This window comes from Amphibalanus amphitrite, unplaced genomic scaffold (genome assembly GCF_019059575.1).
Source record: "Amphibalanus amphitrite isolate SeventyFive unplaced genomic scaffold, NRLGWU_Aamphi_draft 000616F_arrow, whole genome shotgun sequence".
In the NCBI taxonomy this organism is placed as follows: Eukaryota; Metazoa; Arthropoda; class Thecostraca; order Balanomorpha; family Balanidae; genus Amphibalanus; species Amphibalanus amphitrite.
Window position 1 is genome coordinate 132,074 of NW_024882110.1, and position 13,965 is coordinate 146,038.

Consider the following 13,965-nt stretch of genomic DNA (forward strand, 5'->3'; position numbering starts at 1 on the left):
ACTTTTCACATCTTTAGGGTCCGGCATGTCGATCACTGCGTCAACTTTCTCCTGTACTGGACGCAGCCCCTGTGCTGAGATGCGCCAGCCGAGGTACTGCACCTCGTCGAGTCCAAGTTGACACTTTTCCCGTTTCAGCTTCACCCCATGAGCTTCCAGCCGAGTTAGCACTTCATCCAAGCGCACGCACAGGTCTGTCATGTTCGCCGCCGTCACCAGCAGATCGTCTTGATAGGCCACACACCCGTCTATGCCATCCAGGATGTGATCGATTGCTGCCTGAAACACCGAACTGCACGCCGATATGCCGAACGGTAGGGATTTCATCCGATACCGTCCTCGGTGCGTGACGACTGTTGTCATATCCCGCGATTCCTCCGCGAGCTCCAGCTGCAGGAAGGCGTCTTTCAGGTCCAGTTTGCAGAACCGCCGTCCTCGGACGCTCGCAAAGATGTCCTCGGCGGATGACGTAGGATGCGTCGCCATTTGCAGCTGCGGGTTTACCGTCAGTCGATAATCACCGCACAGACGCACACCGCCATCAACCCGTGGCACCGTCACCAGTGGTGTTCCCCAGCCGGGCGCGTCGTTTGGACCGACTTTTTCCGCGATCCCGGCCTGCACCCAGCGGTCGAGCTCCTGCTCGACGGCCGGTTTCAGTGCATATGGAGGCGAGCGCACCGGCCGTGACACCGGCCGTGCATCCGGTTTCAGTGTCAGGTGCGCCTTTACTCCACTGATGCGCCCCGGTGTGCCGTCAAACACCGACTTGTGCCTGTTACAGACCGCCTCCAGGTCCGCCGTCCCTCGTTCCGGCGTGACGTCCATCACCGCCGTCTCTCCGCCGCCCACACTTATGTCCAGAGCCCGCAGCCAGTCGCGGCCTAGCAGACGGCGATCGCCAGGCAGGTCCACCACGACCAGTCGCAGTCGATAGTCCCGACCGCGAAACCTTACCGAGACGTCTGCCTCACCCCGGAGAGGGATCCGGTGACCAGTGAATGACGACAACTGCAGTTCAGAAGGTTTCAGTCGCAGCCGCGGGATGACCGTGTCCCGCCCCACAGCAGTGATAGGGCTGCCGGTGTCCACCACCATTTTGATGGCCACCCCGTTCACCGGTAAAGTCATTTTAACCGCCTCCGTTAGGTTAACAGCGTTTATCTGCCCCAGCCCCCACATGTCCGCCGTGGCAGTCCGCTGTCGGCATTGACTGCGCAGATGTCCGATCTGCTTGCAGCGGTAGCACCGCCGCGTCTCCGGTGCCGGTCTGACCCCGTCGGATCCACGAGTGTCAGATTCCCGGCGCCCCGGCCCCGTCGGCCGCCGTGACGCTGGTGCCGCACGCGCTGACTCATCCGGGCGTCGGCTGTTCTGACAGTCCCGCTGAAAATGTCCCGCCGCACCGCAGCGGTAGCAGCGGACCGTGCGCCGCTGGCGGCTCCGGTTACCGTCAGCCGTGCGCTGTGGCCGGACAGCGTTCAGCTGATCCGGCCCCGAGGTCACCACATCGACCTCTGGCCGCTCGTCCAATGCGGTAGTTGACCGTCCGACGCCGTCCGTGCTCAGAGACGCGTTACGGAACTGCGTCACTAGCATTTGCGTTTGCTCGTATGCACGAGCCGTAGCCTGCAAATCTTGCAGTGAAAAGTTGTCTCCTTTGGTTCCGACCGTCTGCAACAGTCGCTCCTGAATTTGTGGAGTCGCGCCGGCCACGCTCCTGTCCCGGAGCTCACGGTCGAGGTCAGCCGCCGGGAACCCGCACCGCCCAGCCACCGCCCGCAAACGAGCCAGGTACGCGTCGAATGACTCGCCGGCGTACATGCTCGTGCGGTGGAACGTTACACGTTCCGCCATAAGGTTAGACGTCGGCTGTAGATACTGGCGTAGTTTAGCCACAGCGGTGTCGTATTGTGACGTTGCAGCCGTTGCAGCCGCGGTCGGCTCCGGCAGGGTGTCGAACACGTCCTGGATGTTCGGCCCCATTAGATGGAGCAGGACTGCAGTCCGCCGCCGGTCGTCTGTTATGTCCATCGCCTCGGCGTAGAATTCCAGACCCTTCAGCCACCGGCTAAAGTCCATCCCCTTTGCAAAAGGAGCCACGCTCGGCAGTCCGGCCGCCATGTTTGCCACCGCCCCGAGCCTGCACCGGGGTCGGGCACTGCACACTGCACTGACCGCGCTGACTCACCAGTCACGCCACACCGAGCAGAGTCCAAAGTTCAGAGTCCAGCGGCCGCCGTCGCCGCCCGCACCACTGTTCACCCAACACGGAGGTGCAATACAAATGTTCCCAACAACGATACAGCGAAACGCAGCGGCAGAGCTGACAGCGTTAATGCACAAAATTATGCAGCAGTATAAAAAATACTAAGCACTAAGCAGAACTAAGCACTAAGCAATATCACCCGGCCCGACGCTATCACTTCACCGTGATGTATATCCGCGCCGACCGCCGCGCACTGCACCATCCAGCACGCCAAACGAGTTTGTCCGAGTCCCGACGCTGTCACTTCCCCGTGACGTATATCCGCGTCGGCCACCGGTGCCGCACCACCAGAACGCCAAATCCGTGAGAACGCCACTTGTCCTTCCGAGACCACCACTAAGCGAATCTCATCCTTGTCGCCAAGTTGTTGCGCCGCTAGTATCCGCGGCTGAGTTCGTTCCAGCTTCCGGGTCCGCGATCTCGGTCCGCGATCTCACACAGCGTTCTGAATAACGTAGTCCTGTATTGGTGATCGGTATCCGGCGGGGGCCGCTGCCCGACTGCTGCACGGCCGCACCGTGCCCACGAGCGCAGCGAGCTCAGCGCCACCTAGTCTACTGCACAAAGTTCAGAGGGCAAAGGGCTACGTCACCACAAGGGTCCTTACAGGCGTTGCTCCGAGCCCTCATAGACGCCGGTGTAGAGCCGTTACAGACGGGTGTGGGGCCTTTAGAGCTGCTGACGCGAACTCTTTACAAGCCGGCAGGGGGTCTCAGTGACCGGCAAGGGGTCCTTAGCGGGCTTAGGCCGGCAGAAGAAGTCCTGCGGGGTCCTAAGAGACCGGCATGGTACTGTCAGACGCCGGTGGGGCCCTCAGGGTCACCGTTGTGGGGCCCTCAAGTCATCAGTGGGTGGCCTTTAGATGCGCAGGTGTTGGGTGGGTCCTCAGAGCCGCCGATATAGGGCTTTAATAGGCACTGGTGTAGACACTCAGTTGGGGGTGTGAAACCCTCAGAGACACCGGTGTGGGCCCTCACAGGCACCGATGAGGGCCCCCACAGTTGCCGTTATGGGGCCCTCAGAAAAATAAGTGTGGGACCATCACAGGTGGGAAATGCCCCTAGAACTGTCCCCTCATAGGCCGGTAAGACCTCTCAGGAGCCAGTAAAGGCTGAAGCAGACTCTTTCCGCGTTCAGGAAATCGCATGCGAGAGCCTATTCAAATACATTGCAATTCCTCTCGCATCAATCGCTCGCGGGAGGTGCGCCGTGCGTGCGATTGATGCGAGCGTGCTTCCATGTATTTGAATAGGCTCTCGCATGCGATTTCCTGACTGCGGAGTCTGTTTCAGGCTTAACGGGCCTTTGGAGACCACCGAGGTGTCCTTAAAAGCCGCAAGAGGCCCTCAGAAGTCGGCGTGGGGCCCTTATGGAGACCTTAGTGTGGCTATTTAGGGCCCATGAGGTGCTCTAACGAGCCCCACGGGGCCCTTCTGAGTAGAAATATGGCCATCGTTAACCCTCAGCTCAGCGGTCAAATGGCGCCGCAGGGCCTCTCGGACCCGAGGGTCCCTTTGAACTCGATGGGGGGGGGAGGGGGTACGTGTCCCCTTCGACCCCTAGCTATGCCACTGTTTCATATGCATCATGTCAGATATTTTAGGCTCGCCCCCCCCCCCCCCTCCTAACTTGAAAATCGTTCGCGGGCCCCTGATAATATCAGATGTAATGTTAAAACAAATATCATGCATCTTAATTTGTGGTGATTTATTCAATGTATATTCTCTTAGTCACTGAATTGAGTAAGCATAGTATTTGCATGATTCACTGGGCTCATTACAGTACTAGGAGATGGACATTCTGATTATTGAGGGCCTTGAGTCAGCTGGGAATGTTTTGAGGAGGCTGGGGGTGCTTTAAGAAGGCAGGGGGTGCTGAGCTCAGGATTGGGGGTGCTTGAGCACCCACAAAGAGATATAAAGTTACGCTTATGCATATCTCCTAAAGCAAAAACCACAGAAACTTTAAAATTTCAATGAACGTCAAGAAAGGATTGAAGAGCTGAGCAGCTATACGAAAAATCAGGCTTCTAGCTCCAAAAATGTTGAGTGCAGGGCAGAAAAACTACCTAGGGGGTGGCAACCCCCCGCCCCCCCCCCCATGTGCGGGCGAAGTGCGGGATTCGGGATTCCATGTGCGGGATTCTACCGTATCGGGAAACTTGATTTGTGTCAAGATTACTTTATAAACTTTATGCGACTGAAATTTTATGAATATGGTAGCGATTTGGTAGCACGTCTTTCGTCGACAGAACCGACGAAAAAAGACATAACAGCACGCGCGCGTGTGCTGCGCGTGTGTGTAAAGATACACGGCTTTGACGGCTATATCAATCAAGGCCGTATAAGAGATATCAATCAGTATACGGCTTTCAGTTTACTGTCACTAGTTCCACTAGTTCTCTATATACCGTGCTGTCATTCTGCATTATTTGTATTTGAATGCTCGTGGTTGTTTTGCAGTGAAATCCCTTAAATCCCTAACGGCAGGCCGCGGGGAGCGATTCTCGGAATATCTTCTCTGTAATGGTGTAAGGGTTTTATTTTTCATTTGAGTACTAAAATTAAATCATGGCCCTCCCTGATGAGATTTCCCAAGCAATTGGGATCCAGGGAATGGGAAATGCTGCATCAGTGTTAAGCAGACCTGCTGAAGAATTCGGAAATGATGTAAGTCTTGTTTTGTTTTTCTGTGATAATATTGAGGAATGTACAAATGAATAATGGTTGCAGTAATTGTCACTGATACAATGATTGGAAACATTTTCAATTTTGACAACTCATCTGTTCCCAAAATGGAAATGCTAACATCCTCGCACAAATTGTTTGGGAAGGGTGACTGGATTTCATGTACAGTCTGTCTTAAAAGTACCGCGCAAAGTGACGGTGGATCCATCAAGCCTGACTGAGGTAGGGCCTGCTATAATTTGAAAGTCACCGAACCAATTGACCTAGGGAATGGACGAGGATGTGAATTGCTTCAGTTACTCAAATTTAGTAGGCCCTTCCTCGGTCAGGCATGATGGATCCACCGTCACTTTGCGCGGTACTTTTAAGACAGACTGTACCTATAACCACTTTTGCGCTTTAAACAAGCATGGATACTGGATACAACAAAAGCACTTGTCTTTTTGCATGAAAAGCCGTCTTACTCTTATGCATTCAAAGTCACCACTTAATATGCTCCTGAATCGTATCCATTTATGGAGACTGTTTCCAAAAATGGAGATGCTGATGTTCCAAAAATAGAAACGCAGAAACTAAAATGTGTGGATAACAGAGCTCAAATGTGTTTTTAAAATTTACATTCAACTAAACATTTGATGTTTTAGAACTAGTTTAACAATAGGCTCTCGGCATTTACCTTGGATGTCAACATAGTTACTGAAACGTTAACCCTCGCCGGCACAGCAGTTGGGGAAACTACGAGGCAAAAGTAAAAAAATTGATTGGTCAATAAATGGACTTTTGATGACCATATATGGGCATAAATGCAGCCCCCGCTACTAAGGGTGAAAAACGGTATAACAAGCCCGTACTTGCAGTATCGCGTCCAGTTATCGGAGAGAAAAGGCTTCTATTCTCCACTAGGAATTAGCGTGATTTGATTAAATTCGGCGAATTGGCTCGAAAATGGCGATAGGAAAACGGCTTTTCTGCAGGTTCTGGGCATCACAATCAGCTGGCCATTCAATAAATGGATTGGTTTTTTGAAAGAAAATTGTTAATAGATTTAATTTAATTACAATAAACAAAGATATTTAATTGTAGAATAATAACTTAACCACAATTAGAAAAACCATAAACAAAATAATAAAAATAATGACAATTTTAAACCACGGCACTGCTTACATTTTTTTGGCGCGTCTGTTTCAATCTGCCATATTTGCCCATCACTGATTGACCTTGAGTTGTAACTCTGCGATTTAGAGCCGCCAGTTAATTGTGCACCGAGTGAGTGTGGGCCTTGTGTGGCTAAAAAACATTCTTATGCCTTATTTTTTTTCATTTGAATGCTAGGATGCATTGAAAAGATGAAGTTGTCTGATTTCATGACCATATATGGTCATCGCCCCGCCCACTCCAGCCGTTGATTGGCTAATCCATTTTTTGTTTGGCTCCTCGTAGTTTCCCCAACTGACAGGGGGGGGGGTTGATGCAACCCCCCCTAAGGTTTTTCGCGAATAACTCGCGTAAAAAGCGTCCGATCGCGACGAAACTTTCAGTACCCTCGCATTGATCAATTTTACACGTTCCCTGAAAATTTCATGACCCTGACCCCAATGACCTTTGACCTGTGACCTCTTTTCCGTGACCATGTTTGGCCGAAATCGCGATTCGGCGTACCTATGTCGGCTCGCATTAGCCGCGCGTTTGCAAGCTTTTCGTGGTTTCAAACGTTCAAATAGTGATTTGATGTTGCTCCCATACATTAGGGTGGGTGTCAAGGTCACCTGAAGGTCAGGTCAGGTCATTGACCTTTGTTGACCTCGGGTGACCTCGGCTCACTTTTTCGAGTTTTACATGTTTCTAGGCTAATTTTTGGAGCTGAATTCGAATTTAGCAACCATTTGAACATTTACGAAGTAGTTTTGGTACCTTCGTAACATGCTACGAAGCTGTCAGAGGCGGTTGACACGTATTACAAATACCCGTCACAACCCCTACCGGTTGACCTGACCTGACCTGACCCGACCTGGTCTAAATGCTTAAAAACATCATCTCTGATCAAAACTAACACGATATTCGTGATCAGAACCCCGGAAAACCACATAGCAGCCACACTTAACGACTTTCTAACAGGTCCCGATTTTCCCGGTTTTCGGGTCATTGACCTGACCTGGAAGGTCACCCGATGACCTAGGACCTTAAAATTGGGTATCATCGGCTTCCTCTCGTGACGGGCAACACGCTCGTTTTTTCCGCGAAGCTCTAGCTCGATCAGGGGCCAAACGCGGGGGGGGGTCGTACCAACCCCCCCCCCCCTTGTGCCGTCGAAGGACGCAAAATGGCCTGTGCCGGCGAGGGTTAACCCGCGCCCCGCTGGGCTATTTAGCCATACGCGCCCTGCTGGGGGGGGGGGGCAGATTCTGCCCCCCTGTCTAACTTCCGAACCGACGCGATGGTCGTAGAAACACGGGGAAATGGCAATCGAAAGCTCTCAACAAGGGGGATCTTAAGAGCATATTTTTTGCTTAAGTAGGTCAGAGGTCAGGTCAAGGTCAGGTCAAGGGTACAAAATGCAAGTTTCTACAGTATCGGCCTTGCACCGTAGTTGCTGAAGAATGGATGGAGACTGATTGCCCAAAACGTGTTCATAGGCTTCCAAGACAATATTCGTTGCATAAAATATCATTCAAAGGTTAAGGTCAAGATCAGGTCAGGTCAGGTCAGGTCACCAAAAAAAAAATATAGAAAAGGGCATGTGTGACATGTTTTATGGGTCATTTTATTCATAGAATTCAATAGGCACACTCAATAAGTGATATGGACCACATCTGGATGAATTTCAGGTCGAGGTCAGGTCAAGGTCAGGTCAAGTGAGGTCAAATTTTGAAGTTTGTTGTTCAGGCCTATAAAGGTGTCTATCTGATGCAGTGTTTCACGGCGAATCGAATGGTGCTATTTTTCTTTCCGTAGGTACGAGGTGTAGAACTTCCAAAAAAAATCATTTTTCAAAAATTGTGTGTGTCATGACATCATAAAATTTTGAATCACTCCCACATTTTTTAACCAATTTTTCTAAAAATTGGTATGTAGGTGCACATACACCACTTCTCTGACATATTGTTTTTTCGATACACTCAAAATTTTGAATTTTATGAGTATTTTCTGAAAAAGTCGGTTTTTTTTAAGAAAAAAATTGGGCCAAAATCCAAACTTTTCAAAAAACCGAGATGCCCATTTGATAGACAAAGTAAAATCACGTAATACCTTTTTTTACGTCTTGATTCCTTTAAAAATGAAGATGTTAGTGGCGTTTGATATTTTGCCGTTTTTGAGGTGAAAATGGCGAACATGACGTCACTAAAATGGCATTTTCTAAAAAAAAATCCGACGGATTTCGCTCAAATTTTCAGGGAACGTGTCAAATTGATATATGATAAGGTACTGAAAGTTTGACGTCGCTGGCGTAACGCGTTTAGAAGTTATTGGCGTAAAACGGGAGGGGGGGGGGCAGATTCTGCCCCCCCCCCCCAGCGGGGCGCGGGTTAAGCGCCGCACCGCAACTTGGGTACACTGAAAAGTCAACTAAAACTAAGATTTCCCAGAAATTATTAGAGAAATGTGGTCCAAAGTGTAAGTGGGCAATGCATAAAGAGTAGCTATCATTTCAATACATAAAATTGAAATAAATGTTACACGTGAGCAAGAATGATGAAATTCATCCACAGAATATGACGGTATTTGGTGTGACGACGGCGCAGACGTTATTTCCATCCTGCTTTTCACTTGTTTGCACTAAGGTTTACATGGATTGCAGCCTACGATTATATTCAGCACATTTGAAATATCATAAAATGCCCACTTAACCCTCGCCGGACCTATTCGTTTTCTACACCGAGGGGGGGGGGGCAGGTACGACCCCCCTGTCGCCGTTTCGCCCCTGGTGCAACTAGCGCGTCGCGGAAAAACGAGCGTGTGCGCCATTACGAGACGCAGCGATTGGTACCCGATTTTAAGGTCCTAGGTCAACCGGTGACTGAGGTCAGGTCGTGTCCCAATGTACGGGTCAGTGTTTGGTGAATAATTTCGCAAAAAACGGCCACAGAACCGCGATTTTGGCAGCATTGTGTTCGCCTCGCTCAGGCGCATCGAATGATATTCTTTTCGTTTGGGTCAGGTCAACTTAGGGTGTTGACCTCAGGTCACGGTCAGGTCAGCGCCCCCAGGTCACGAAGTTGGTCGAAAGAGGTCATGTCGCATATCATTCGATTCGGTAGGTCTTCCTGAGTCCATTGGTGGCTTTCCCGACTCGCTAGCACAATTTGATCGGGAGTTATTTTTACGAAAAACTGATGACCTTGATGACGTCATAAATGACGTCACGCAAGGGCAGCATTGCAAAAGTGACGCATCTAGAGTGCATCAAATCACGATTCTGTGTGCTTGAGATAGTTGGAGATCGTTCCCGGCGCCAGAATAGCAGTTTTTATTTTTCCCCATTGACTTACAATGGTGAGGTCACGAAAATGACCTGACCTCATATGACGTTTAGGAAAAATCCGAGATATGCAAGTTGTGAGACTCGTAATCGATACTAGATCCTGCAAGTTTCATTTTCCTGTGAAAGCTCCTCTGGCAGTGAGAGCGTTGCGAAGTTGCGACATCTGAAGACCTGCAGAGGTTCACTTATGACGTCATAGGTCAGTGACCTGACCTGACCCGAAAATGCGGTTTGTGTCAAAAGATCCGGCTTGAATTAAAGATTAGGTATGCCAAGTTTCAGCTCCCTATCGCCAGCTGTTCGGAGCTATCACGAAAAAACCTATGGGGGGGGGGGGTGGCGGCACCCGCCCCCCCCCCCCTTCTCGGTCGGCGAGGGTTAAGTCTCCACACATGGCTTTTCAACAACTTACATATGATTAAATTAAAGACTGACGACCACCAGGCGGCTGGTACACCGGAATATGCAACGTGAAAAAGAATGGAAAACAAAAGTTCCCGGCGTTCCCGGTGATGCGGTTGTTCAAATCAATGGGCCAATCTTTCAGTAGTCTTTTAAATACGCTATTTTTGTATATGTTGTTATTTTTTTTTTAGAAAAACGTGCTGACTTTTTATCACATCAACATGTTATAAGCATCGCCTCGTTCGTCAACTTTCGGTTTTCTGATCGGGAAGTCGGAGAACAGGAACATAAACTAGAATGCTGGCTGTCGATTGGTGGCATCCTGCACATGCCAAGTTGCACCAAGCAATATCCAGTTTGCTTCAAAGGTAGCAATGCACGCAACGTCTCGATTTATGAAACGGACCGTGTCTATTTTTGGAAACAGCGTATCCATTTTTGGAAACAGCGTATCCATTTTTGGAAACAGCGTATCTATTTTTGGAAGAATGTTCCAAAAATGGAAACGTTTCCATGAATGGATCGATCATACCACACTGTGCCCGACATATATCTCATTTCCTAGACACTTTACCCTAATATACAAATAAAGGAGTGCTTCATATCAAAGGGAGACTCATTCCAATTTCTAAATCCCTTTTTACTATGACCCATATTACTATGATATGATGTTATTTCTAAGCAAGTTAGCCTGCTTTTAAGATGCTCCAGTAAGTGACATTTGGCAGTTGGTTGTTGGCACAGTGTACTGCTGGTTAGCTACTATAGATTTGTAAGATGACCTTTCATCCACTGAGCTAAAAGTAATTTATTTGCGGTACCTATAACACTTGAGCCTGATTTTCTTACCCATACTGTATGTAACTTTAGTTGTCTGTCTTTTCAGGCATCACTGGAGGCTGCTTGGGCTGTAAAAGCTTCAGAGCATGCTGATGTTTACTTCAATGTAAGTGTGTCAATGGGGAATATTTTAAGTACCTAATAACTATGCCAGTGCTGGCATTAGGTAGGACCAATTACGTCTAATGAATGCATATTTATTTTGTTCAAAACTTAAATAATGAAAACAATTTTAGGCCAGTACTTAATGTCAAGCGAAAAATATTGGGTTGGTTTACCATTCATTGGTTTACCATGGGGATGCGATAATTTTTATGCTTGATTGAAGGAATTGATTTTTATTTTGGAAGACTCAACTGACTGGTGTTTGTTCATTCACCCTTCTATATGCGGGATCTAATTCAATGTGTATTCATGGGTGGAGGCTTCCACTGGCGTCCAACTGGCGTCTGACTGAGCAGACGTCCAAGTTGGCGTCTAACTTGGCGTCTAACTGTTGGACGGAGACTTCCAAGCAAGGCGCGTCTAAAGTTAGCTGTCGCCAGATAGACGCAGCCGCTGTCCAGCTAGACGCGTCTAAGACTTAGACGCGTCTAGCTAGACTCGAAATGGAAGTCTCCACCCCTTATGTGCCATCTTACCATCTCAATCATTATTATGCTAGATTATTTTGTACCTACTCATTAGTGTATAACCTATTCTGTTGCTTTGATGCCTGGGCTTTGCTGCTGAGTAATGAACATGGAGCATGCCATGTACAATACCATTTAGTGGCGGCACCTGATTCAACCTGCTCTTTTCTGAACTGCAGATAGTGTGTTCTGTGTCACCAAGACTGCTGCGCCTGACTCCTCACGATGAAGAGATATACACTCTGTTCAGGAAGCAATTCCCAGACCTCACTGTGCAGCTTCTCACTGAGGATCTCATCAAGAATGAAGAAGCCAAGAAGGTAGGTGATATCTTTGTGTATACAAAAAGTGAATGGCCTCATGCATAATGGATGGGCCCTTGAATTTCAGACAGAACAAAAATTTCATTTTCTAAAATACTTCGCGCCTTCATTTTCTTGACTCAGACATTCAAAAAATAATTACGGATATCATATAAAGTCCTGAAATGTGATCTGTATTCTGTCTCTTGATATGGGTTCTAATCTGACAGAGCTGCATAGGTATCAGCAAGCCACACATGCTGGTGGGGGGTGCCAGATTATTTTGCACTGGCATTTCCTGATCGGCAGGTTGAATGACCGATCCCACACAGCTGATCACCTGCATTTCGTTTAACCGACCTACCGCCTAATCGGGTTTGCTGTTTTTATGCCCATCGTGACTGCTATCATTCCGATACTACGGGCGAGTTTTCGTGTTATTATCCATGTTTTCCATGTTTTGAGTCTTACGTTACTCAATCGTGCCAAGCACGACTGAGTAACGGAAGTTTGGAAGCCAGTCAAGTAGCTAGCTCTACGAGAAATAGTAAACCGCTGGAATGCACGTTTTAGAAACGTCGCTGCTTGGCGTCAATTCAGGATAAACCTTAAGAGCGTTTCTTTTTTAGCAGTGTATCATCACAGCTTGGGAGTTCTGACGAAAAGCTCAGTCCAGAAAACCGGAAATTCAACAGACAACCGAACTCACTAACTAAAGAACTGCTTTGGGCCTTGGTTGTAGTAATGCCCCCCGACCGTACCAGGAAGGTCTTGACTCCGACGTGTCTCAAACAAGAGGCGCGCCTCTTCTCCTTGACACTGATTGGCGCGTCCTCCATTCGGTAGGAGTGGCGCGAGTTCTGCAACACGTTCGAGGGCAAGGTGGAGGACTTCAGCTTTGCCACGCTGCTCCGGCTGGACAGCGGCGACGAGTACTCGCAGTCGAACACGGTGGTGGTGCCGCGCGTCCAGTTCTACGCCATCGAGCTGGCGCGCAACCGCGAGGGTCACAACGACCAGCTCAAGGACAAGTTCAAGCCGCAGCCGCGCACCAAGGCCCGGTAGTCGAGTGGTCGGACGCGGGCTGAGGACACGGCTGGACACAGTGCTGGTGGTGCAGTGCTCTGCGGACATAGTGCCGCGAAAAGTGGGAACGTGACTAAGACTCGACATTGAGGTGTCCTTGTGTACGGGAAGGATCGATTCTATCTGTCTGGACACTGGATCTGCTCCGTTGTGGGCGCAGTCTATTCGGTCTGTTTACATTGCGGTTGGTTTCAAGATCGAACTTTGACTTCATTGGGTAGTGCTCGTAGCCTTCCGTGGAGGGTTTTGTAAAGAGACGTCTGCATTTTGACACGCCTTTTTCACAAGGGCATGGGAGCTTGCGGATGCCACCGTGCGTAACACATGCATCTAAATGTTGCTCGAGGAAGGCGATTTAGTTCAGCTTTGCGGCATTAATCCGATTTACCCTCCCCAGGTCAGAGTGGATGAAGCTCCACAAAGTATATCCATCTTTGCAAACAATATTGTTTTATCCCAGGTCAGAGTGGATGAAGCTCCGCAAAATATACCCATCTTTGCAAACAATTGTGTATTATCTTACACCAATATTTATGTCCACATGACAAGTTTGTCTTTCGACAGCGAAAGAGATGCTCACACCGTTAACACTCACAAGGCGCCAACAACTTTTCTTTCTGTGCATTTAGTTAAACAACTTTTCACGGCGGGATGACATCTCGGATGGTGGTTCTGGGTCATGCTCAGGCGAACTGACGGACGGGTATTGTTGAACGGACAGAAAGGGCGGTCATGTGTGTCGTAAGTAAGGGCGGAGGTGACGGAAATATTACGATTATACCGTACAGACTGGTCATGATTTTGAGACCCAGGAGGTACTGTGTTCGGTAAAAGAATGGGGACTGAGAAGTGATTTATGTCGGCGGTGTAATGTATTCTGTGCTATTAGCTATTATATTGTTTTTGTGGAAAATTTTCCCAGTTAATCAACGCCGACTAACGTCGATTATTCCATAAACGTATAACCGTGACAAGAGAAAAACAGCAAGCAAAGAGCATCACTATTTTGTTCGTATTTCTTCAGAGTTTTGGAATTTTGTAAGAAAAAGGGAAAAAGTATTGTGCAACAGTGTCTCCTGGTTCTTTAGCGAACGTTGTATATGAAATAGGAATTCAGCGGCCAGCGGTCATCACCACGTCCACACTTGCATACTATACGGCCCAGTCAAAGATAAAGCATGCTGGATGCTTATCGCGCACACAACAATGTCATTATGATAGCAGTAGCTGCGAAGTTCTGAAAACGATCACATCCCCGAATGTT

At 48.8% G+C, this 13,965-nt stretch overlaps 1 protein-coding gene across 4 annotated transcripts; it reads left to right on the forward strand.

Moving 5' to 3' along the window:
- The first annotated feature begins 4,545 nt into the window (after positions 1 to 4,545).
- Positions 4,546 to 13,208, forward strand: LOC122363337 (protein PBDC1-like). Of its 4 annotated transcripts, none has more exons than XM_043332479.1 (5): positions 4,546 to 4,570; positions 4,732 to 4,938; positions 10,728 to 10,787; positions 11,493 to 11,633; positions 12,462 to 13,208. In XM_043332479.1, the coding sequence occupies exons 2-5, from the start codon at positions 4,840 to 4,842 to the stop codon at positions 12,678 to 12,680; spliced, it is 519 nt and encodes a 172-aa protein (XP_043188414.1). In that variant the 5' UTR covers positions 4,546 to 4,570; positions 4,732 to 4,839; the 3' UTR covers positions 12,681 to 13,208. The 4 variants fall into 4 exon arrangements, with proteins under 4 accessions (XP_043188414.1, XP_043188412.1, XP_043188415.1 ...); XM_043332477.1 differs by having other exon boundaries at positions 4,561 to 4,629; XM_043332480.1 differs by having other exon boundaries at positions 4,565 to 4,629; positions 4,759 to 4,938.
- Positions 13,209 to 13,965: the final 757 nt, after the last annotated feature.

Excerpts from the sequence above, each read along its gene's own strand:
- LOC122363337 (XM_043332479.1), top strand. The coding sequence starts at position 4,840 with ATGGCCCTCCCTGATGAGATTTCCCAAGCAATTGGGATCCAGGGAATG. Across the intron at positions 4,939-10,727 it reads CTGAAGAATTCGGAAATGAT|GCATCACTGGAGGCTGCTTG; the intron begins GTAAGTCTTGTT and ends CTGTCTTTTCAG. Across the intron at positions 10,788-11,492 it reads ATGCTGATGTTTACTTCAAT|ATAGTGTGTTCTGTGTCACC; the intron begins GTAAGTGTGTCA and ends TCTGAACTGCAG.